Source organism: Eucalyptus grandis, chromosome 7 (assembly GCF_016545825.1).
Source record: "Eucalyptus grandis isolate ANBG69807.140 chromosome 7, ASM1654582v1, whole genome shotgun sequence".
NCBI lineage: Eukaryota > Viridiplantae > Streptophyta > Magnoliopsida > Myrtales > Myrtaceae > Eucalyptus > Eucalyptus grandis.
The window spans coordinates 34,017,619-34,044,740 of NC_052618.1; the positions used below are offsets into that span (position 1 = coordinate 34,017,619).

Sequence of the window (27,122 nt, forward strand, 5' to 3'; positions counted from 1 at the left end):
TAGCATCAGTCAATTATGCGACACTAGATTTAGAATTTGTTTTCAAGAAGACAATTGCTCAGGAACAAGATGATATGATAAGTAGTCCTTTGTTGGTTGAGATGACATGTATCTTTATTATGGTTGTGCTTTTGATTCGTGTCACTTAAGACAATCCTATTTCAAGTTTTTTCAGTTGAGTTGTAGTACTTTGCATCCTGATATTTTGTCGAAAACGTGAGTGTAAATGTGTAGCTTAACACTCTACTAACTAAATTGTGATTGAGCTTTTGTAAGGTTCTCTAGACTGAGTTAACAGTGCTTACGATGCCTGCATTTCTGATACAATCAAGAGATAATGATGGACAGGCCACTGTGTTATATTCAAAAGAGTCTCCGTCAGCGTAGTTTAGTGTGGCAATTATTTCTTCAGTTTTTAGATCTTGACTGCGATAATTTGTTTTCACTTGGCATCAAATCCAGCTAGCTATGCACAGGGAAAGTAACTTCCAAACAGAAAAACCGCATGCTAGACCTAACGAGTTGCAAGAAGCACTAAGAGAGCTGTGCACGGTGGGAATGTCCTAGCAGAAGTAAATGCTGTCTGGACATAAGCAACCTGTGCTCATACAAAAGAACACCGACAGAATTGTTAGGTACCGATCGAGTTCTAGGGGAATCAATTCACTTCAGACAAGTAGTGTTCTCTTTGATTGTAACTATTCGTGATGAATGACCGTGAAAAATGGCCCTGGTGCTGATCTTGCAACAACCAAAAAGAGAGACTAACAAAATCATTAATATGGGCACCATGATCATGGTTTAGCCAAGAGCATTATAACTAAGACAAAATTCATATGCTCATTCATTTCTAGGTACAACAATAAAGTAGAAAGACCAAAGATCCAACAGAGTATAAACAACTCTCCACACATTCCATAACTATAGTATCACGTCTAGCCACAACAACAACTGAGGATGCTTTGTGGACTTACATTCTTCGTTCAAGCATCAGTCATCTATCCTTTTTCAGCAGATGATGGCGTTATGCTGAAAGAAATTAGTACAATAACATACAAAAAGAATTCAGAAGAAAGTAACCAAGAAGAAACAAAAGTCCTAGTCGCAAGGGTGAAAAGGCAAGATATCTAAAGAGACCAGCTTTCAATCGGATGAGAGGTGACATCCTCCCAACTTTTGCCCTTCTAGTTTCGAACAAGGAAAGTCGGACTGCATAAATTTTTCTTCAACTACCTTGCATCTTCTTAAGAGCTTAACAAAATATAATAGCTCCTCATAACTCGTGAAAGCTATATACGTAAGGGCCATGGGTTCCTTCTCTAGAGCCACAATATGTAACTGGACCAAAGAGTCATTCTTTATCTCCAACCACAAAACGGTTTTTTGTTGTGCTCATGCCTGACAAATGCAGCTGCTTTCGCTTCTTTACAAGATGTAGTGCAGTTCTCCTGTCATCTTAAGCTTCTTCACAATCTGGCTGCAATGTAGGGGCTAATTCACTAGTATCTTTGCACGCTAAAGCTAGAAGAAGTACAGTGATCAGCAGCATACCTTAAGAGATAATGCTCTATCGAAACTAGCCAGGGCGCTATCAGGCTCTCCAAAGTTCAACTGTGCTCTACCCAGCGTGATCCATGCCTGCATAAATTCGACGATCCATCAGTATCACACATAAGGCCTGAGATGAAATTGCTTTTAGTTCTAGCTAATTCTCAACTCTCCCAAGTGCAACTACAGATAGTATAAGAAAATAACAAGGACCCTCCAAAAAATAATAGCTGACGATTTTACAAAGCCACAGACTACATAATCACGAGCCACATTCCAGCAATCATTTGCCCAACAAGTTTAAATTCTGTACCTTTTACATATGCTTACTAGATGGCGTCAGCAGGGACACTCCAATACCAAAGCAACTTTCAAACTTTAGTCAATGGAAAACCCATTCCACTCGGAGAAGACAAGCTTTGCTTATCATCATCAATCATTCAAAATAGCAATGACCAACTACTAAAAAGCCAAACTGCTTTTCCGAAAATTCATTCAAATCCCAATTTCCATTTATCAGTTTGTCTAGCGGGTAAGAGTATTTCAACAGGGTAAGAGTATTTCAACAAAAAGTGTACCTACCTAGTATGGGAGCCACCAATGGGGCTGCGACAGGTGACGGTGGGGCTCGGGGAGGCGATGGCGACGGCGGCGTCCGTGTTCAAGAGCAAGGGGCACTTCACGGAGGAATGAGAGAGAGAGAGAGAGGCCTCCGCTCGCGTAGAGGGAGGCAAAAGCGCGAGCATGGGGTCGTCATCGGCAAGCAAAGGCGCTTCGCAGAGGAGAGAGAGAGAGAGAGAGAGAGGGAGGAGGTCGCGAGAGTGAAGTAAAAACGCGACCGGGCTTAGGAGGTGACAATGGAGGGTCGGCGTCGGCGTCAGGATTGGGGCCAACGGAGGCAACCGGTGGAGGCGGAGGGGCGTCGGTGTCACGGTTCGCTGGAAGAGAGGCACAATGGCAAGAGAAAAAGCACAGAACTATTTTTTAACCCCTCGCGATATTGTTCTCTTCTCCTATATTGGAACGGAGAACGGGGAGAGAGAGAAAAGAGAGGAAAGAGATGGTCTACAGAGGAGAGAGAGAAGGTTAGAGAGACAGAAGAGAGGGGAAGCATAAAATTTTAAATTATCTCAACGTGGGGCCTGGATTATATGTGGTTGACACATGTCAAATTTTGTGTGGTTTTTCATATAGCCCACGTGGAGAATGACTCATCTAATATTTTCTCGGAAACCTCTCTTGCTGCATGCTCGCCGCCGTCTAAGGCGTACTCTGCCACCTTTCTCCCTGTTGTCCCGCCATCTTTGTTAGTACGTGTATTTACCCGGGATGTCCATTTACTTAAAAAGAAAAAAAAAATTGCACTACCGTCAATTTCTAAAGAACCAATTTATATCACAAGATTTTTGCTGGAAACAACGTAGTTTGTTTCGCCTTAAATCCTAAATATTCTTCAATTTTATGTTTAGTTCAAATTATGCTTCTTTTTATATAAAAAAAATCACCGACTTTCACTCAAATCTTATATAAATTCTCCGGTTAAACTTTTGTTCTAAGTCATTGTTAATCATTTAATATAACATTCTCATGTCAACAAACTAATGTGCATTTAAAAATAATAATATCATCATGATACTAATCCAAGAAAAACGAGGTTTAGTCTAGAAAATCCACATCAGCCTCTCCCTCTTTAGCCCCTCAATCCTGAACAATTTGCAGCCTGTCCCCTGCAACACCATAGGTCTGGTCCGACTCCGCCTGTGATAATCACCCAGCCAACTTCGCCGTCAAGCTACCTCCGCCTCCAGAGCCCCCTCTCTCCCGTGACCCCGTCCTCGCGGTGGACAGTGACAATAAACAGTCATCTACCACCACTATTCCTCTGTCTCTCTCTATATTCCTTTTATATAGTAAAGCAAATTCATAACATAATTTCGACATCGAACCCTAGGGTTAGAGTACGTTGCAGCAACAGAAGCAACCAAGGAAGCAATGTGGCTGAGATTTGCTTCGAAAGCAAGATTGCAACCAAATAGAATTGTTATTTATTGCGATAATTAAGTGCACGTGTCTTAAAAAAAAAAAAACAAATTCATCAAGATGCACACCAAATTGACGATATTTGTATTCTTTTTAACAAATTATTCTACTAATTGTTATAATAGTCATCAGAATACGACCCAATTATTTTGTATGTCCAGCTTTGTAAATAGAGGCCAGAATTTTCTTCAAACATTTATTGTAGACGAAAGGTCTCTCCAATGCAACCATATGGCCTGCTTTCTCAATGCATACCAGTGTCGCACTATCTCCCAAATTTCTGTCCAAAAGAACATAACCGTACAAGTCAAATTTCTGCTGAAAATAGTTGAACGGAAACCCAGTGGAGCAAACAACATCTTTTAAGAATGTCTATTTACAATAATAGATATCGGTTCGAGAAAAAAAAGAAAAAAAGAAAGAAAAAGAGAAAAAGAAAGAGAGAGAGAGAGAGAGAGAGAGAGAGAGAGAGAGAGAGAGCTATTTAACTGGAAATTATCAGTGAACCAAGTACCAATAAGATAAATAAATCATCACAAGTGTATCAATACTTCCCAATTAGCTTCATGCAATTTCGCATAGAACATATAATAGCTTTATTAGGTCTGCAAACCGTGCAAAAGAAAAGTTACACTGTCATTGTCGTAAATTGATTTTATATGTCAAAATTCATTTCTTAAAATTCTGATACAAACATATGCAATCTAACGAGTTGTCTTAATTGCAAACTAAAATTGGATAAAATAAAATATGCGGTTAAAGTTTATGCCAAGACATGGCTTCTATTCTTCACGATGGAAGATAATCAAGCAAAAGGAAGCAGCAAAGACATGCTGATATAACAATATGGTTTCAGCATTAAAACTTTAGTATTAATAAATAAATAAATATAAATTGATTGACGAACTATTAAATGGAAATCTGTAAACATACTCTTTCACTGATTTAGCTACTTCAGCAGGGAAGATCCTGTCATTCTCGCCCATAACCAGATGCACCTTCTGCAAAAAGATCCCATCAATCATCATCCAATTTCCACAACATTCTACAAATATGACTAGAAGGAAGGTAGTTCGAGAAAGTCTTGCGTGCGTACACCCGAATAATCCAAGTCCATTTCGTATCAACCATATGTAGCAATGGAATAAGTTGTAGCGTAATCGCTATTGCATTAATTAGTACATTGTTTGATTTAAGTAATATAGTATCTATTATACTATTTGTTGTATGAATCACATATAAAATAAGGGGTAATTTTTTTTTTCATTTATTATGACTCTAATTTAATCGTTTAATATGTCCAATTAAAAGAATATTATGTATTACGTAGTTAAAAATATGATTGAAATAACAATTATAAATTTTTGAGCATTGATTAATATAATCAGTAATGATTATTCATTATATTATGGATAATAAACTATTTGATTATAGAGATTTAGATAATCGCACCTGCTGATAGGAGGCAACTAATATGATGCTAGTTATTGTTATAAATTTTAATATAAACCAATGTTTGTGTCATAGATAACATAATTATTATAGCACCCACTGTTTACTAATTATATCTAGTATTTTATTTATTAATGACATAGCATATGATTATGTAAAAAAATATAATTAATGTTATTACTATATATAAATAATTCAAGCCTTACCAAAATAATAATAATAATAATAATAATAATAATAATAATAATAATAATAATAATAATAATAATAATAATAATAATAATAATAATAATAATAATAATAATAATAATAATAATAATAATAATTCAACAAATTTAGTCATAATTTGGAATAGTAATCTAACATATATAGAGTGAGTGCAAGAGAAGGACGTGAATATTTAATGTAGTTTTGGCTGTACTACAAATTATGCTATAACAAATATTACTGAATACAAAAACTGTAAAGGGCATTCAACATGTGATATAATAGACACTATTACGACCAAACAATTTTTAACGTATTGGTCCCATGTGGCGCCACAGGATCTAATGGCTGGCAATAGCATTAAGTGGGTTCACATGCACTTCACATGCACCGAGTGCATGTTACAATTTTGCGTGTAGTCATTCACTTAGGTTCTAACCTCTACTTTCTTTTGCCTCCATTTCTGCCCCAAACTCTGTACAGGTTCTTACTATAGAATATGTAAGTTTTTGCATCATGTAAGTTTTGATCACTGATCATTTCGCTTGGATCTAGTTATACTAGATTCGCTCTTGAAGGACAAGCTTGTAATGATCTCTGCCATTATAGATATGCTCTTGAAGAATAAGCTTGTGATGATCTCTACCAACCATGCTTTGTTGAAACGCCTTGATTTTTGGTTTTTTGTTTATTTTGGAGATCTATGGGTTTGTTTTGCTACTGTGACTTTTGAAATTCCCTTTCATTTATCAGTTTTGTAATGAATGGAAATTTCTTTTTGACAAAAAAAGAAGAAGAGATTATTAGGTTTGACCAAATAAAATAAAACAGATTATCAAGTAAACGAAGACTATTAGTATAATAAGTGATGTGAGAGAACTTGAATGAGAATTTATCAACTAGATAGTGTTCGAACATCAGTTAAGAAATGGCAAAAGAACTATATAAGCGCCAAAACTTGGCATGAGAGAACACTTAAGTGTCACTTTTTCCAAAAACAAATTTGGGCCACCTGAGTGTCAAATCCAGTGTTTTTGGCCAGAAATCCTACATGACAATTTTTTAATAATATAACTCACTATATGACTCATCGAAGAGCCGAGTCAGCAAAGAAAAGCCAAAACGACAACGTTTTGGCTCTTTTTTTGAATTTTAATATAAATTAAATTAAATTAAATTTAAAAATAAATTATTAAAAAAAGAGGAAGAAGATAAAGATCAACCCTTGCCGCCACCTCCCACGGTCATCGGGAATTGCAGTCGATGATGGGGGAAAGGTTAGCCGAGGTCAACGGGCCCTAGCCAAGGGTCAGTGACTCTGGTTGACCGATGACAAGGGCCTACCCCCTAGCCAGCAATGGCTCTTGGCTCGACTAGGCAAGGGTCAACGACCATTGTTGAATTTGGGGGAGGGTTGCAACCCTAGCCCTAGATCTATGTGAAGGCTTGTAGGCCCATGCCACTAGGTGGCCAGGGTCATCAACCCTTAACTAGGGCTCGGTGATCTCAACCAACCCTTCCCTCACTACCCCCCAACCCTTAGGGGTGTGCAACGGGAACCGCTAGAACCGGGAACTAGCTGGCCAGTTTTGGGCGATTCCCACAATCGGCGGTCCGGTTCCCAGTTACTAATCTTGGAACCGGTGGCTTGTTGGTCCGGTTCTTGGTTCGAAGGTGGGAATTGGACGATCAAACCGAACGAATTTTTTTTATATATAATTAATATACATAGAATGAATAAAATATATAAACATGATAACTTATTGCAACCAAAATTGCAATTTGAGGTAGCAACCTCTTACGTGGCCAAGAGACCCTTAAAACCCTTTTTGTTACTCTTTTATTTATAGAAAAAATCTCTTTGTTAGTTTCATCTTCTACTCGATATGGGACTAAGGCTTCAAGAGACCCGCAAGGCACTTCAAGCCTCCAACCACAAGGCACTTCAAGCCTCCAAGAGTCCCACATCGACTAAATATTCAAAGAGCAGAAGAGAGATTGTCTATAAAATGTAAGCCAAGCACAACCTTTCATCAAATTGTTTATGGCCTTCATGGTTAAAGTTAAGTGTGAAACACACGAAGTGTGAATCACATAAGTGAAGTTTGAATATTTTGCACATGGAAACATGTGTGATTAGTTTTGTTAAATTGCCCGAGAATCGAATTGGATTGATTGGCCCGGAGCGCGATCACTCTTTAGTGCAAAAAAGTAGAGCCGGAGCCAATTTTTTTGGACCAGACGGGAACTAGTTCCGGTCTGATTCCTAGGACCAAACGGTCTAGTCCACGGTTCGCAACTTTGGGAACCAGTGCTCCCGGTCCGGTTCCCAGTTCCACCTTGGAATTGGACCGAACCAAGAACCAATCACTCCTACCAGCCCTTCTCGATGATGGTGGGGAGGCGACAATGAGGGCTAAGCCCTCGCCTTGCAATGTTCATCTTCTTCCTTAAAATAATAATAATAATTTAGTTTTAAATTAAATTAAATTTATATTAAAATTCAAATCCGAGGCAAAATGACTTCATTTTACACTCGTCTCTCTGAAAAAATGTCATTTTAATATTTTGGCTGGATTTTCTCACTGTTGGCACTTAACTGATCTATTTTATTTTGATTTTGGTACTTACGTGTTCCTCCGTGCCAAACCGTGCCAAGTTTTGGCACTCCAAGGGTCCGGGTCTTGATAAGAAATATAGCAACTTTATATCGAGGTAAATATACCTAGCATTTCTGCTAGGGTATACTAAATTGAACACAAAAAATATCAATTTCAATGATACATATGTATTAAAAGGCATGCACATGTAATTATATATGAGATTCTAGCCTAGACTAAATATCTAGAATTATCTTAGGATAATTATCAAAAAAGTCCTAAACATATTACATTCGTACCAATTTAGTTATAGACATTTCAATTGTGCTACTTTACTAAAAAACCTTGGCATGTTTTTTCAATTAAATCCATCTGGCCAAATTTTGGCTAAAAATCACTAACACCAATACCAACCATCCTACATGGCATGGTCAATGCTGATGTAGAATTTTTTTTTAATGTTTTAACTTTTTTTTTTCATTTTCTTCTCTTTTCCTTCTTTCCTTTTTTTTTTTTCATTGTGTTTGACGAGAGTCGTCGAAGCTCGCTAGCAGTGAGGCAAGGCCATCATGGCTATAGGTAAGCCAACTTCACCATATCTAGGCAAGGTTAGCCTCACTGGCCAAGGACAAGGCCACCTTCGCTTGTGGCCAGCAAGGCCTCTGTGGCCCTCGCATGCAATCGGTGAGGGCTTTGTGACCCTCGCCTAGTGGCCAACGAGCTCTAATGATTGTCCCCAACCATAGAGAGAGAGAGAGAGAGAGAGAGAGAGAGAGAGAGAGAGAGAGAGAGAGAGAGAGAGAGAGAGAGAGAGAGAGAGAGAGAGAGAGAGAGAGAGAGAGAGAGAGCAGAAGAAGAAGAAGAAGAAGAAGAAGTAAAAGGAAAACAATTAATGAAAATTCGAAAATTATTAAAAATTTAAAAAATGTCCATGTCAAAATTGGTTATACCATGTAGCACGACTGGCATTTAAGCTAGTAATTTTTGGTAAAAATTGATTAGATGAATTCAATTGGTAAAACATAAAAATGTCTAGAATTAAATTGACATAAGTGTAATAAGTTTGGAACTTTTCTGATAAAATTCATGAATTATCTTAGTTGTCATATGCAAAAGCCACACATCATCTGACAAGATGAAAGGGTTGAGATCAAGTCAATTATGCATATCTTACATACACATGTTATGAACTTAATACATATAATCTACCGTTGGATTTGGGGAGAACCACATAAAGTAATTTTATATGTTGCAAGGATAAGTGTTCTAAGGACTTGCTTTTGGCAGAGAAATTGTAGCATACATCACCATTGTGAAAATTTTTACACGAGCACCTTTATACACTATCGACCGAGAAGATTAACTGGTTATGGTCCTCAAAAAAGGTGAATGAGATCGTTTGTGTATACTTTTCTTGATACAATCGGCTTTGCTCTATTTTTCCCTTTTGTATACTTGAGTAGGTTACAAACACGTCTTGCATTGTTAGAAAAAAAATTGATACTAGAGTGACATGCAAATTTACACAATCCAAGTATTATGCCTAGGATCTTAATGTCAGAGAAAATCAACAAAGAATGAAAGAAATAATGGATCTCATCTCATATTGCAGCCACCAAGAAAAATGTTCTCAATTAAGTGCCGCCTTGGTTCAGTACCTCACCCATAAAATGAGTATAAATCAGAATTTTTCAACTTATAATCAGTTTTTTTTTATGTATTTTTTTTTTTTTTTTAACAAAGGATTCTATGTAGGGTTAAAAAATAAACAACCACCGAAGGAGAAGACTCATCAAACCTGAGAGTAATGCGGGAAAGCGAAATCCTTGTCTGGAATGACCAAAGCCTCCAGCAATTCGGCTCTCTCTTTTCTGCAGTCAAACAAAACCTACCATCCAACGACAAGAAAGGGATAAATGAGGTAAACATCTTATCTTTACTAGGAGAGTCTATTATGATTTTTACGCATGTTCATAAATACCACTAGAAAAATCTCTCTCGCTCTCTCTCTCTCTTCTTCTTCTAAACGCCCTAGCGTACCATCAATGCCAGCACCGAACTTGTGACAGCCACCATCGATGGAGACCGCCACCTCCAGTCCCAGCACCACCGTAGGTGGCTCCCACTTTGACGACAAGACTTGATTTGATAGATCTCTCTCTCCCCCCGTCATCTAGGCACAAATATCTTGATGATGATCATTCACCACGGAGGAGATGACATCTGAATGTCTCCCAAAAACAAAGGAGACAAGATCTACTTGGTTTTGTTCTGCCCCAAACCACAAGATCAATGCTGGCCGTGGAACTTTCCGACAGCCGCGACTACTAGAGACCTCCAGTGACGTTGGCCGTGGAACTTTCCGACCGCCATGACTACTAGAGACCTCCAGCGACGTTACAATCAGCGTCACCCCCATTCCAGCAATAAGCTTGATGCAGCATCTCTCTCTCTCTCTCTCTCTCTAAGGGAGGCTGATGGATGGTTGTAGTAGTGGTGGTGGGACGGGGACGACGGTCAATGTGCCAAGGATGAGGGATAAATTTTGACAGATAGAAGCATATGATCAAAACCTACGCAATTGTTTGTTAGCATTTTAGTTCCATTTATTTCATAAAAAATTAATGATTTGAAAAATATTTTTCTAAAAATAATTACTTGCATCGCTTACAAAAATGAACGAATGAACGAGAAATATTATCATTATCCATGAAAATATTTAAATATAAATGGTTGTTGACAATAAAAATATTTTTCATTGATTAATTATTTTAATTAATACAAGCAATCATTTTTATAAAAATATTTTATAAATTACACATTTTTGTCGAAACAAAAGAGTCGAGTATATATGATTTTTCTAAAAGAGCTACACAAAACAGTTGAAGATCCTGCATTTAATTATTATTATTTTTGGGCGGGGGGGGGGGGGGAGGCTGAGATTTTTTTCTCTCTGTTATATGTTTTACATATCCTATGCGGGTAAACGCAAATGACTTATTTTGGGAGGAAAAAATTATTCTTGAAAGAAAAATATCAAATACATATCTCAATTTTCACTTAGTAATTACCTGCGTACCTTTATTTTTGCAAGTATCATTGACATACCTCTAAGCAAAATCTCATATTAAGAAGATCAAATTGCCCCTACTTACAAAATCATTTTAACATCATGCTTAAAATTTGAGTGGTTTGGCTTTTAATTGGTTTTCATTATTTTGGATAGGTGTGAGAATTCAGGATTTTACGAAGAGTATTTTTGTAAAGAAAATGGTATGTTGTAGATAAAGACACAATAATAATTGATGTGGAGGCGCAGATCCGTTTCCAAAGGTAAAAACTCATGTAGCATTTACTATTTTCAAAGAAGATGTAAATAATCATAGGTTCTACTAATCGTCATGGCTAAAACAGTGGCTTCCCTTATGTGAATGTTATCAACAACAGCACGTGACGCACGCGTCCATGTGCATCTGCGCACATATGCACGCACTCACGCATAGAGGATTAGGGTTTTTTTTTTATTGGGTAATATAAGATGCACGGATTGCGTAACCACATTTCCACATATGCTACGATCATCACTGTCAACGCAATTAGTTATTTATTTGCTAAAACACACACCAAGTATTTGGATTTTGCTTATTGGGAAATATTAGGTACACAAATTGTATAACCTTTTGGACTAAGTGTTTTTCATATGTGCACATTGTATTGATCCATTATGTGATACAAGTTTTTCTACTAATTTTATCGTCACTCGTAATGCAATCTTGACATGCTAGCAATGTAAGGCTACAAGTGCAAAGGTTGCTTCAAAAAGCACATTAAAATCAAGACTGCCATGGATACGTGACAAGAAAAGCAAAATTTATGTAATCGATTGATCTTCTCAACCACCATCCACCAAGTGCAATCTTGACATGCTAGCAACGTAAGGCTATAAGTGCAAAAGTTGCTTTGAAAAGCACATTAAAATCAAGACTGGTATGTGACAAGAAAAGCAAAAATTTATGTAATCGATTGATCTTCTCAACCACCATCCACCAAATGCAATCTTGACATGCTAGCAACGTAAGGCTACAAGTGAAAAGGTTGCTTCGAAAAGCACATTAAAATCAAGACTGCCATGGATATGTGACAAGAAAAGCAAAAATTTATGTAATCGATTGATCTTCTCAACCACCATCCACCAAGTGTGGTCCTATATATATTTAAGAGCATGGTATTCCGGAATTTAGAAATGAAAATATAAAAATGTTGAAATTCTCAATCACCATTGCTTGTCCTATATAGCTTGCGAAAGTCTAAAAGGGACAAACAAAGCCAAAAGTTATCAAAATTTCCGAGAAAGCCACGTCTGCAACTTCCCTTGTTTTGTTAAGAGCATTTTTGCGAAAATAACAAATATTGATGTCATTGGATTGTAAAGAACAAAAATCACGTTAAATTATTCTGAAACAATCAAAACAGGATACATATGCTAAATATGGATAAAGTTATATAATTTGATAAGTAAAAACAATGAGTTCCGGTTAGCTACGAAATAAATGGAAAACTCATTAGTGAATTGATAAGTTTATTTTGATTTGGTAGTTTAGATTACACATAGTTGACAAATGCATTTCATTTACATCATTGACACGATGAAAATTTAAAAGCCAATACCGGAGAATTGATCGATTATTTAGATAATGGACTAATAACCTCTGGATAGAGCAAAGGTCCCTGTGCATGATCTTAGAAAAGTTCGCTTTGGTACGTACCTCTAGAGCGTGCTTGAAAACGCATTTGGGGAGTCTAGGGAAGTGGAAGCTGCAAATTTCAAGCAACTTCTTCAGTGCACTCGCCGAATCAGGCAACAGCAATTCCGACCACGTCGGAAATCCCAACCTCTCTAAGCACTCTCGGCTCAGCGACTCCGTCAGCACTGGGACAGAGCACGTCGCCACCACCGACTCGACCAGCTCAGGCTGCAACTCGGCCAACCTGAACGCCACCACCGCGCCGTAGCTGAACCCGACCAATGTGCACTGCTGCACTCCCAGCTTTGCTAGCCCCTTTGCCAGGCACTCCGCCTGGAATCCCACAGTCCGGCGGCCGTCGCCGGTAGAGGAACCGCCAAAGAAGAGGAGGTCCGGCACGTAGACCGCATAGTCCCTCGCAAGAGCGAGGACTTGGAACTGCCACGTCAGGATGCCGTCGCCCACGAAGCCGTGGAGGAAGACGACGGCAGGTTTTTTACCGTTGTTGGCATTCTTCTTGGATCGGGTCGGAGCCCAGATGTTCATGACAGTCCCCGGTTCGACCTCGATCTTTTGAGGTCTCACGCCGGCGAGCTTCATGGTCGCTCGCAACAAGGGTTTGTAAATCTTGAAAGTGTTCACCATTCTCTCACTCTCTCTCTCAGCCTGATTATGCACGGCGTCGTCCATCTTCGCCATGTACGTCCAGTGGTCATATATTTGTTGGGATATGTGAAGCCGACGGTGCAGTCTGACCCCACCCCACATGTTCCCATAACTTGCTTGTCCGGTTTTCCTAGGAATTTGAAATCTCATTCTATTTTCTTGTTAAACCGCACATCCCTATTATCTTTTATTCTTCTTTTTATGCTACGTATCATTGGGGGTTGTCTAGTCCCATTGCCACCGTTGGAGCTCTCCCCATCCGCGACCGTAAGTGAGTGGTGGCAAAGAGCATTAGAAGCTCGTTGGTACTTCGATGTTAGTAGATGCCCTTTCTTTACTGTCCCTCTTCCCAAGGCCTTGTGGTTTAGCAGTCCAGTCCAAAGAGAGAAGAGGAAAGCACAAACTTAGCTTCTCTGAAATGACCCAAATTTTCGGATCTTCTCTATCTCCACATCAAAATGAAGGCTCTCTTCATGAATAGTCATGTTGCCAAGCTCATCCTTGAACTTGATCAGCACCTTGGACGGAAATGTTGGAACCAAAAGGATAAAGGAGCTTTGAAGTATTCGAGGAGAGAATGTAAGCACACAAGAGAGAATATATTATTCAAAATGCCTTGCGAAGGCTTAATATGGAGTACACATCACACTCTTACAAACTTAACTATACAAGCTTTGCTAAACTTAACCCTCTCTCTCTCTCCGTTTCTCTCTCTATGCTCCTAAAGCTCTCTCACTCTCTCTAAAAACAAAATAACAAACGTAGGTACATATAATTATAAACATCTCCATCATCTGGACTCCACCGCCTTTGACTTCAAAATACAACAAGTAAAGTTGAACTTTTTCCTCTTGGTTGCCGTCTTCAGCGTGAATGGAAGTTGCCGAAATTTTATCCAAGGCCAAGTCCAACTTCACCATGCTAACCGACTTCAGTTTGTCAATAGGACAACTCATGTCTTAAATGTTGGGCTTATCACTTATCTTCATGCAAGTTGCTTTCTCCTTTCTCATCAGAGTTGAAGTCGATTAAGAGTGCACTCCAACACAGTCCAATTTTGCACTCAAACGCCTATACCATGTACAATGACAGGTCCAAGTAAAATTTTCTTTGATCTAAATCAATTTTACTACTTCCGACAAGGAAGACCTTGAACTGGCTTGACTAGCTTCGGATGCTCAGCATAAAGGACAACCTCATCTCTAGCAATGTCCCTAACCTTGAGTCCCTCGGCCCAAATGGCAATGCCTGCTCCAGTATCTTCAGCGAGATTTTGGATAGTTAAAAACCCCATGAATTTCTTTTTCTTCAATATCAATAGATTTGTTTCTTTAATTACTACAAACATGTAAAATAAATGGTTTTCTACAGCAAATTTGTGGTCCGATTGCTTGATATACACCTAACAAAATGATTGGGCAAATTGTACCCTTACTTGTAAAGTAACGGTGCCATTCTCCAAGCGAGGTCCTTTAAGACCTATTTGGTAACTGTTTTGTCTGCTCGGAATAGTTTTTTCTCATTCTGTTTCATGGACAAGTTTCTGAGTATTGGAACGCGTTTAGAAGTTGTACAAAATTATTATTCATGAAATAGAAAAAGAATAGGAATATATTTGATACGAGTTAAATTTTTTTGTAACTTAGAATTTCTTTTAGTTTTTTCTTATAATTTTATGAGTTCTTTTACTCTTTTCTTTTTTCCTTCTCTTCTTCTTCCTTCTCTAGTTGACAACCTTGACCCTCACTCAGCGATGGCGAGGTGGCTTGTTGAGGTCGAGCCCCACCCAGCCAAGGCAAAGCCAATCTCACCGAGGGTTGGCAAGGCTCCAGTGAGGTTGCTAGACCTTGTCATTGGAGATTGCCAACCATCACCAAGCCTAGCGACTAGCTAGAGGAGGAAGAAGAAGAAAAGAAAAGAGAAAAAAAAAAAAAAAAAAAAAAAAAAGAAACTAGCTTTATTCTAGAATTGTTCTAGGGAACAAGGAAGTAACTTTGTTCTTTTTTTTTTTTATTTATTCCATTGCAAATCTATTCTCAAGAACAAAGTTTAGAGTAAATATATTAGAGTGAGTATAATTTAGAATTTTTGATATTATAAAAAAATTCAGGATAAATGTATCATATTTAACATAATCTTGAGTATTTTTTTTTATGACTTTTCATTTATAATTTTTTTCTTTGTAGAAATTGTAAGGAGTTCTCTAGTGTGAAAAGAAGATAGGGACTGACATCAAGATTAGAAAGAAAAGTACTTGACATCTGCTTTTTGTGGCGTTGATTAAGCAAAATGATGGATGCCTAAGTTGAAATAACAGAACAATAATGGCATGTTTGATAACCGGCCAATTTTTGGTTATTTTTGTTCTTTTCTTCCCTTGAACAAAAAGAGAATAGAAAATTGTTTGGTAATGTTAGTTTTTTCTACTCCTGGGATCCAATTGGACTAATTTAGTCTTAATCATTTTTACATTGGTACCAAATTAGTCCATTCAACCAATTAGGCTAGAAATTATTGACATAGATACCGATTGTTCTATATGATATAGCCAATACTAATGTGAATATTTTAATGATATTTTTGAATTTTATTCTATTTTTAAATAATTTTTCCAATTATTTTATTTTCCTTTTTCATTTTCCTTTTCATTTTACTAGTGCCGATGGCTAGTCAATGACCACAGGCCATGGCCGATGAGGGTTGGCCTCACATGGGCAAGGGAGCACCGAAGAGGCCCCCCCCTGGATTTGGCAAGGCCAACTCTCACCTAGGCTAGGACGGCCTTGCTAGTTGACCTCACTGTGCCTCATAGAGCTAGATATAGAGACAGCGACAGCGAGCTCAGAAGCAGCAACTTCGGTCCAAGCCAATGCTCGGACTCACAATGTTTGAAGGAGCCGATGAACTAAGCGAGTTTGTGACCGGTTTTGATGAGTGGCGACGTTGGACCATGGGAACTACAAGGGAAATCCAAAAGCAAAGGAGGGGACGAGAGGTGTCAAATTTTGATGGACGACGAGGTGCTGTCGCTGCGAGGCATGTCTCCGCTCAGTGACAGGTGACGGTGGACTCAAAATGGCAGTGAGATAAAAAGCCCTTCAGGTTCTAGGGTTTTACGAATGGCAAAGAAGATGAAGACAAAGCTAATGCGTCGCTGAAGTTGAAGACGAGGCGTGGCGAGGCCATCTTGGCTAGGGCAAGGGTCTACGGCGCTGGCACTCGCCCTTGCCCAAGCATTGCCCGGCAAGCACCGGCAAAAAGAAAAGGGATAGGAAAAAAATTCAATTATTTTTAAAAAAAATGTCCACTTCAATACTGATTGTATCATATAGGATGGTCAGCGTCTACATTGGTATGACCGACAATTATATTAGCGATTTTTGACCTAAATTAGCTAAATGGACTAAATTATAACCAATTTAAAAAGGTTTTGGAATAAATTAACTCGACTAAAAAGTTTAGGACCAAGTCGTTACTAATATAATAGGTTTAAGATTTTTTTAATACTTTTCCCAAAACATAACACATAATTATCAAATCCTATTGCCTTGTATTCATCAAAGATAAAAGCACGCGACCCACACCTCTTTGGAACGATAGTACCAAATTAATTTGGTCACCGACGCGCACGGGTACCCAAAAATCATGCGATCGTAGTTGGTCCTTGAAGTAGTGCTAAGATGTCGGATGGTGGGCCTAGTAATTATAACACAGCTACTTTAATAGCAGCAACAAATGGAAGTCGGGCTACACTTATGTAAGGGAAGTTCTGCAAAGTACTGGAATTAGTAGAACCAACTTGGGGTAGCAAAGCTTGGAAGTAGCGTACTGACGCTGCCAAAGGAGATTGACGAAAAGATATAACAAAACCCGCCTTATATAGAAAAGCCGATTGACTAGCAAGATAAAAGAGGCTTGTAAGAAGACCAAACCTTGAGTAGAGCAAAGCTGATTGCGAGTGCTTGAGAACAAGAGGAATTGAGGCATTTTCCGCCATTCTTGAGCCCGTCTCTTTGCTGTTTCCTTATAGCCAATTAAGAGCTGATCCTAATATTAGTGGAAGTGTACAAACCCATTTGTAGATTTACTAGAGAAGTCCTTGTACTTAAATAAAAGACATTGCCTTAAGAGTAAACAAAGAGCACGAGGGACCCTTTATAAATAATTACCGGTGTAGTTTATGATTTGGGGAGTGTGGGTATTATGCTATTTATTAGGGTGAGCGAGAAGCCATTGGAGGGAGTGTAATAGTGGTTGCTTTTGATAGCAGGTAGCTATAGACGAAGTTTGGCGTCGTAGATCGTTCTATACATGTAACAAAGCGGTGTATGTGCTCCTAGCTAAAATATGAATTACAGTCTAATTAAACTATTGGAGCTGGAAGAGAGGATGTATGCTTATCAAGCCGACCATATGTAAATCAGGCTTGTAGTTTCTCCTACCTAAACTCTTTATTTTGTGCACTTCATTTACTAGTTCACTTGCTCGTAGAAGCAGGATTTAACCAAGGAGTTGGTTCTGCAAAATTAGTTTTGTTTACAAGAAAAACCAATTCAGTGCAGACATGGGACCACCCTTGTAGATTTGTACTACATGTTCTCATCCCAATGAGCAGCATGAATCGCAGAAAGATCATCACCCGCATGAATCCGAAAGACATGAGATTTATTATAAGGACTTCATGGGTAAGAAAAATGGCCTTGCATGTACTTGGAATGTCTCAATTAATTCGAAGAGATCTTGTAGCTAGTAAAACTTTCCCAAATGACATTCTAAATTCTATTTTGAAATTTAAATTGTTTATGGAAAGAGAAATTATTTCCGCCGTTTGCCGACTATTGTATTGATGAAGAATGTGTACAGCGGGAAATTTTAGCATGTTGATGATGATGTTGATGCTGTCCACAAAATAATTCTACACAGGGAAATTTTCTTTCAACTGTTATGACACATGTGGCCCTTCTTCAGCATGGAACATTTTGATTTTGATGATGGAGCATTTCTAGAAGTCATCAATTCTAGAATGGAGCTATCGACTTGGTGGGCAATTCATTGATCACATTAATTATTGACCAGCAACCTAGATGTCAATCGACAAGACAATTATTGGTTCCGAGTCTACTTCAATCACTTCACTTATGGAGGGTGTCTACATTCCTTGAAGGCCATTAACTCAATACTATTGGAACAAGCAAATCTTGCATACAATATTTCATATATGGCATTTCGAAATCTCATGTCAAATAAGAAAGGTATTAGTAAATGATTTATAAGTAGAAACTCACCTGGGCACATTCTTATTTGGTTGCTTTGAGTATTCCTTTTGGAGGGTTAGCCACTTGAATGGGCAGGGTCATCATAAATGGCATCCGCGCGAGACCATTTCAAGTAGAGATGCGCAGTTCTTGGATAGACTAGACCTATACCTAATTTGACAAGGTGGGGATTGATCACTGAAATGAGAGAGCTCAACTAAGGTGCACATCCTGGCATGCTTCTAGCATGACGAGAATGGACCGATCCAAGTATAGAACATGGGGAGTATTACTAGGCGACATATACCAACATTGAACACCACCTTATATGTTACTTTTGCATCTTTTGAAGGTCTTGAATCATCAGGAATTGGCTGAGTCATCACGCCATATGCGTAGCCATTCTCATTTTCTAAATTATAGATAAGTCATTTCATGTGATAGATCAAACTCTCCCATGGAGATACCAACCTTTTATCACGTGCACAATCTCACGTAGCTCTTGAGAATGTGTTGGTGCCTAAAAATGACACAAACAGGTATTCTTCAGTAGGAACGAGATATTTGATTTGTGAGGCATTGATATGAACTTTATAATTATAAGATATCATGCAAATTATGTTGGTCAGGTTGTGATTGGCATAGGTTTGGCCAACACCAGGATTAACATGCATCAAAATTGGTATTCGTCAATGTTGGCACCAAAATTTGACATGTCTAGCATGACTGATTGGTATCGAAGCACAGGATGAAGACTGGTACATTATAAGTAGTTGACATCCACGTGGCACAAGTAGTTGACATACACATGGCAAACCGGTTGGCATGAATACTAAACCCGGTATTACAAATTGATACTAGCCGCGTCCAAGGCATGAGAAACATGTCCAAATCGCCGGGGCACGTCCAGAACGTGCAGAGCACATCCACAACATTCTTAGAACGTGAAATTGAAATTCCACAAGTTCATGATTATAAGAACAAGTCCAAAACCGATACCAACCTATGGGGGCCGTGTCTAAAACTTGGGAGTATGTCCACAATTTAGAGAACATGTCCAAAACTTGGAGAATAAGTTTTAGAACGTGAAAGTTTCCTAGAGGATCATGACTATAAAAATAATATCTTTAAGTGTTAAGGACACATACTCAACCAAATCGCAAGATTTTATCTATTTTATCTGAGTCGCCTAAGGTTAATTTTTGTTCCTTTCTAATCTGTAAATCTTTTGATCAATCGTACAAAGAACAAATGTTTTTATATTTGCCAATAGGAGGTTGGCCTTCAGGGGAGATTATTCCCTGACGGCTAGCATCCATTTGGCAAATTTTGGGGCAATAGAATGATCCAAGTATTTTATTTTTGTTTTCTGGACATTCAAAACATATAATTAGATTTGCATATAAACATGGTTCACTCGTATCTGACGTCTCATCGTAGGGAGGGCCGGAGGGAGAACATGTCCAGATAGTAGAGACATGTCAACATAAGGTAAATGGCACAGGAAATTGAGACACAAATAAATTATCCACATCCATCAAGGGAGAGATCTCAAGTTTGATTTTCCATACTCACCTGTCATTGATTTATGGGCAACCTACTTTTGTTTTCTATAAAATCATCAATTTGAAACGTAGATCTTGTCACCCTCTAATACAATTTATGGAGCAGTTCGCCAATATTTCACGAAATTCTACACTACTAGCTATTATTCCACTGAATGGTGAGAGAAAATCAAGTATTCTTGAAATAAAGTTTGAAGATTTTCAACAAGAAAGTGATTAAAGAAAATATTTTCTAATTCAGTGTGCATTAAAACGGCAACATAAGTATTTTTATATATGCAACAAAATTGACTCCGTACAATAGCTACGAAGTAGATATAGATCTTTCTGTATATGTACATATAAATAACAGTAGTAAAGCTACACGCTACACAATAAAAAAAAAAAAAAAAGAAGAGAGTTATAATCTACTTGGTGAGAAAAAAGAAGAAGAAAAAAAGATGGATGTTACTCTTTGATATCTTTCACTAAGTCTACATTGAAGATCTTATCGTCCACACCACAGACTAGATGGACCTTCTGCAAAGATCAATTATCATCATCATATTTCTCAAATATGTATAGTATCAAAGAATACCTTTTTTAGATTAATCCAGAAATGAAAATAAACATGAAATTGAATTTTACGTATTAAATGAAGACTGTTTTTATCATTATAAAGGAAGCTGAAGTGACATGAATTTATTCCACGATGTCACGTGATTGCGTGCACCAATGTGTATCGTTTGTCGAACAGTTGGGTTAAACTATTATAGTGACTAAGCGACATTGAATAGGAATAAGGTTATATAATCTTCTTGTGAGTATTTTCTTATTCTATAAGAATGCGTTTATTTGGCAAAATATGAATGATTTAAAGAATATTTTTCTAAAAACAATTATTTTTTAAAAACAATCATTCCTATCACTTAAAAATAATAATAATAAATAAAAGAAAAATAGTTTCATTATCGACAAAAAATTTAGAGATAAATTGTGATTGATAATGAAAAATTATTAACTAATTATTTCAAATATAATAAGCGATAATTTTTTGAAAAATATTTTTCAAGTAATTCATTTTTTTACGAAATAAACAGAGCATAAATTTCTAATTTTCTTTTCAAATGTAGCTGTCATCAGAGTAGGTCCCCCATGTTCCCCCCTCTCTTGACAAGAAGCAATACTAGCATCTGAGCTAAAAACACGGGAAACATCTCACAGCCTTGTTGACCTTCATCTATACAGGGTAAGATGTACGCATATGAATACCCTTTTTGCTTTAAGAAAAGGAGGAGGAAACTTCTTCAAGATTCTATTAAACCTGGGAGTAGTCCGGCAAAGTGAAGTCCATGTCTGGAAGGACCTAAGCCTCCTTTCTGTAATCAAACATGACCTACAATCCAATAAATAAATAAATAACTTACAATTATCCAAAATTTTAAAAATAAAAATAATGTCTCTTTCATCATGATTTTTTAAAGATACGTACCTTATCCCACTTCAACAATTTTCTTCACGTGAAATTTTAAGTTATCATAACCTAAATAGTTCTTGTTTAGAGTGTAGACCTAAGGATTATTTATTTTGGCTATATAAGTAAACAGATACTTCTTTTGACTTTTTCGAAAGGCATTACTTGAACTTTAAGAAATCATAAAAGAAAAATTGTAAAAGGGATTGCTACTTCCGAAGACTTTTCAAAGCATTTGGACAGGTAAAAATTTAGTAGGAAGGTCAATACAAGAATATGCACAGAGCGCCTCAAAACGGCCTGATTATTATCTCCGTTAATTATAGAGTAGTCATTTGTGTTACTTCAATGTGCAGTCATTCCTAGGATTTTGTTATTTTCGTGTTATTTCTTTATGTTACTCGAAAATGTTTAATTTCCAAGGATCAGGATTGAGACTCTATTTATTTTTTTCAACATTAGAAAACTCCTTTTTTGTGTCTTTTCAAACTTATAAAAAATTGAGAGATTTCTCTCTATGCGCTTTATGAGTATGCGAGTTCACTCATGTCTATATGTTTTCTTTTTCTCAAATTCTAAATATCCATATTTCCAGCAAAACAATTCTGTAAATATCAATATTTCAAGCATTATGAGTCTGTGATATTGAAAAAAGAAGTAAAATTGTAAATGTCGCGACCTCTTTTTTTTTTCGGCGCCTGTTTGGGGCGGGCGCCTTGCAAAGGCTAATGGTTCGGCTATGTCTATTTTAGCCCGGACTCTCCCAAGTCCACCAATTCGCGACTTAATGGCTCAAATTTTTAACCTGTAAGTCAATTTTAAAATGGAGTCGCCACTGATCGGTTTGGGGTGGGTCGATTAGAAACCTAAGCGAAGTATCGGGAGAAATACTTGCTCTTGTGCAACTGGAGAAATTAGGATCGGGGACTTGATTACACTAGTTAATCACTAATGCCATTTCGGTACCTAATCTTGTTTAAACCCCGAGGCTTTTGGATATTTGAGGGATTTTTCATGCACTTGTGGAGGAAAAACATTTTTGGGTATTTTTCTCATTTTTGGACATAAAAAGCATTTTTTGGATTTTAAATCATTTTTTTCTTTACCAAAAAAATCATTTTTTTACTTTTTTTGGGAAAATATGGAATATTTTTTATTTTTTTTATTTTATTTATTAAAATATTATTTATATTAATATATTAATATATTTATTCAAAAAAAAAAAAAAAAAAAAAAAACGACTCGAGTCGGGTTCCTAGGTTGGGACCAACCCGCGGTTGTCTGCCCATAGCCCAGACTGTTTGCAGGCTCGACTCGGACCCTTTTTTGGTTTTTTTTTTTTTTAAACACAAAAGCCCAAATGATTTGGCCCGTTTTCGTTAAAAGAACTTCAGCCCAACAGCCACCCAGCCCACGCTAATGAAATCAACCCTAAGTGGAAACCCTACCCGGTCACCGACTTGGGTCCGACCCAGGTCGTGACTCGACGCGACGCCTCCTCCCTTTTTCGCTTGGACGCGGCACTGGTGGAGGGGCTAGGACAGTGAATTGGCGTCGATGGAGGCAGCGATACAGAGGATAGCAGCGGTAAGAGGATGCGGTGTGGCGGCACAGCAACAGTGACGAGTGGAGATGTAGAGGGGAATGGCGAACAAAGCGCAATCGAGGACTAGATCCCGCGGTGGCTCGGGGTGGCGAGGAGGGTTTCGTGCGGTTATGGCGACGGCCAAGTGGGGTTGATACCTGTCTATGGAGAAGGTATGGCACGGCGGCATTGCTGGTCAATGTGACGGCGTCGTTGGTGGTGGAGGCAGCTGCCTAGAGCGACAAACGCGACGGGCAGCGACGGTCGCAACAGCGGGTCCTTGGCTTCTCAGATCTGGTCCTCCTCTCTCCGACTCCTCTCGCTCAGACCCGACCCTCTCCCTCTCCGGCCGTGAGCTCTCAGATCTCGGCTGTCCCTGGATCTCAGCCTACTTGTCCTCGGCTCCCCTTTCTGAAGTCTCTCAATGGGAGGTTTCGAAGATCTGCAGCCCTCGATCCTCCGCCACTTCTCTGTGTCTTGCCGTAGTCGGGAGAGGCCTATTTATAAGCGAGGGGCTGGCCAGTCGATGGAGCTTCGACTGCCAATCTTCGCACACTGAACGGCCTCCGTCGGCCGAACTAGCGTCCCATCAGTCGAGGTGGCTCTAGCTAGGCCGTCTCGCATTGAAGACACGCCCACTCCATCTTTTGCTGCCGTCTCCATCTCCACTTCGGCGTCGCGCGCGACCTCGTCTCCGGCGCGTGCTGCTTATCAGATTGGGGAAGAAGACAAATGAGGAAGAAGATAAAGGGGCAGAAAGGGGGGCGGGCTAGAGGAGAAGTAGGTTGGGCCATAGGGGCCCATGCGGGGGGGAGAAAATAGCCCAGCCCCGATAGGCTGCCAATTTTTTTGTTGTTTTTGTTATTTATTATTATTATCTAAAAAAAGAAAAATAAAAGAAATTAAGGCCTAATTAATAACCTAATCAAAATTTAGATATCAACAGCTGCCCCTTTTTTAAGGTGAGTTCGCAAAGATTGCATTCAAAGATAAACTGATACCTAAATTTTGTCCGTTCATATGTAATAGATTATATCTTATTTAGGACCTAGTGTCCTATGTAGAAAATGAGTAATATAACATTACACATACTAAGACATATAAGAAGATACCTATAGTTACTTACCGGGAATGAATGAGATAGGGTGTGAATCCCGAGTTTTGGCAAGTATCCAGGTGTCATCTTACCTACTGCATGAGAAGATTGCTTCTCCAGGACCTGAGCCATTCTTCGGTCGCCTATTGGAGCAATAAGTGGTTTGTCTAGGACTCGAACCTTTCTTCGGTTGCCTTAACGAGGAATTACTTTTCCAAGACCCGAACCGTTCTTTGGTTGCTTGTTAAAGCAATAAGTTGTTTGTTTAGGACCCGAACCTTTCTTCGGTCACCTTGTCGGGGAATTGCCTTCCTAGGACCCGAACCTTTCTTCGGTCACCTATTAGAGCAATAAGTTGTATATCTAGGACCCGAATCTTTCTTCGGTCGCATTGACGGAAGATGCGTCGACCTTTCTCAGGGCATCTGTTTGTTGGGAGATAGTACTTGGATGATCACAAGTATAAACTCTTGGAGGATGCCTGGATGATCACAAGTATCAAAGAGATACCTGGATGATCACAAGTACAAACTCTTAGAGGATACTTGGATGATCACAAGTATCGAAGGGGTACTTGGATGATCACAAGTACAAACTCTTGGAGGATACCTGGATGATCACAAGTATCAAAGGGGTATTTGAGATATTTGTGAAGGTCTCTCACCTCCTGGTATGTGGAAATATCGAGGATGAGTTTCGCATATTCGTAAAGATCTCTCACATTCTAGTAATTGGGAATATCGAGGACGTGCCTTGCATATTCATGAAGGTCTCTCACCTCCTAGTTAGTGGAAATATCGAAGACGTACCTTAGATATTCATGAAGGTTTCTCACCTCCTGGTAATTTGGAATATCGAAGACGTACCTTAGATATTCATGAAAGTCTCTCACCTCCTGGTATGGGGAATATTGAGGACGTGCCCCGCATATTCATGAAGGTCTCTCACCTCCTAGTAATGGGAATATCGAGGACCTTGAATATTCATGAAGGTCTCTCACCTCCTACTAATTGGGGAATATCGAGGACGTACCTGAGATATTTGTGAATGTCTCTCACCTCTTGGTAATTGGAAATATTGAAGACGTACCTTGGATATTCATGAAGGTCTCTCACCTCCTGGTGTGGGGAATATCGAGGACGTGCCTTGCATATTCATGAAAGTCTCTCACCTCCTTGTAATTGGGAATATCGAGGACATACCTTGGATATTCATAAAGGTCTCTCACCTCCTGGTAATTGGGGAATATCGAAGACGTACCTTGGATATTCATAAAGGTCTCTCACCTCCTAGTAATTGGGAATATCGAGGACATACCTGGGATATTCGTGAAGGTCTCCCACCTCCTGGTAATTGGGAATATCGAGGACGTGCCTCACATATTCATGAAGGTCTTTCACCTCATGGTAATGGGAATATCAAGGATGTGCCCCGTATATTTGTGAAGGTCTCTCACCTCCTGGTAAAGGGGAATATCGAGGACGTGCACTGCATATTCATGAAGGTATCTCACCTCCTAGTAATGGGAATATTGAGGACGTGTCCCGCATATTCGTGAAGGTCTCTCACCTCCTGGTAAAGGGGAATATCGAGGACGTGCCTTGCATATTCGTGAAGGTCTCCCAGCTCTTGGCAACATAAACTTAAATGTAGCACGAGGCTTACTTGGATGCACTCAAAAGGGCTAGAACACCTGGGTAGCCGCAAGTGTACAAAGTACTAGAATACTCGGATGAACACAAGTATTTAATGATATGATATGGGACCACTCAGGCAAGTCCAAGTGTCATGATGATAAGAGAGCATACTTGGGTAACCGTAAGTGCACAACGCAGTGGAATGCTTGAACATCTACTAATATTATTTGGGGACAACTCGGGCAGGTTGAGTGTCATGGGAAGGGAGTACCCGGAGGGCGTTAGGTGCTTGAAAACAACAGGATACTTGAGTAGCTACCCAGATGATGATAAGGGAGAGTACCCAGATGATGATAAGCACTCATGAACGATGGGATACTTGGTTAGTCTCAAGCATCTAAATTCCGAAGACGACTCGAACAGGTCGAGTGTCGATAGGAGGGTACCTAGACAGTGGGAGGTACCTAAAGACAAAGGGATACCTGAATAGTCACAAGTATTAATACTCTGAGGACAACTCGGACAAGTCGAGTATCGTTAAGAGGGAGTACCTAGCAAGTGGTGGGTACTCAAAGACAAGGGGATAATTAGATAGTTGCAAGCACCCAAACTCAAGGGATGACTCGAATAGGTCAAGTGACAAGAAAATAGTACCTGGTCAGTGGTAGGTACTTTAAGACAAATGGGGATGGGGATAGGGATATGCTTACATGGCAATATCTATGACCTCTAAGAGTATGTCTACTATTTGCATAGTATGCACACATGATTATATGTGTTGTAAATTCATGAGTTCAAATGAGATTCATGCATGATAATTTTGTCAATTTTGCATCATCTGATTTTCACTTGAGAAGATTTTGAAAGACATCATTCATTTAGAATGTAGACATCTTGAGAATGCTAGATGAGAGACTCTCAGTCTGAAAGGACTTTCCGCTCACTCTCATGGAAAATGCTATCTTGACCATTGATGCAGGATTTATAAGGACCACACTATCTCACTGTCATCATGTCAGCAGGGGTTCGACTATTCTCACAAACGGTACGACTTCACCAATGTGAGAGGTCTTTGTCGAAACTGTGATGAAGTCTTGGTCAGCAACTCATCAAAAGGGACCATCAAGGTCGAAACCGATGGACAAAAATGTTGCACGATCATCTTCGGGTTTACAAGTCAAGAACCCTGCGAAAAGAGATGGAGTAATCTTGCTCGTACTTCTTCGAGCGATGCTTATGTACATATGAAATCCTACGTTAATTGAAGTGCCCT

At 38.8% G+C, this 27,122-nt stretch overlaps 1 protein-coding gene across 1 annotated transcript; it reads right to left on the bottom strand.

Annotated features, from left to right (window-relative positions):
• Positions 1 to 3,618: 3,618 nt before the first annotated feature.
• On the bottom strand, positions 3,619 to 13,298 carry LOC104455476 (putative aminoacrylate hydrolase RutD). The gene is made up of 4 exons (XM_018876853.2): positions 12,614 to 13,298; positions 9,646 to 9,735; positions 4,522 to 4,589; positions 3,619 to 3,868 (listed from the first exon to the last, which is right to left on the bottom strand). Exons 1-4 carry the CDS (start codon positions 13,289 to 13,291, stop codon positions 3,733 to 3,735), a joined length of 972 nt encoding a protein of 323 aa, XP_018732398.2. The 5' UTR covers positions 13,292 to 13,298; the 3' UTR covers positions 3,619 to 3,732.
• Between the last annotated feature and the right edge of the window lie 13,824 nt (positions 13,299 to 27,122).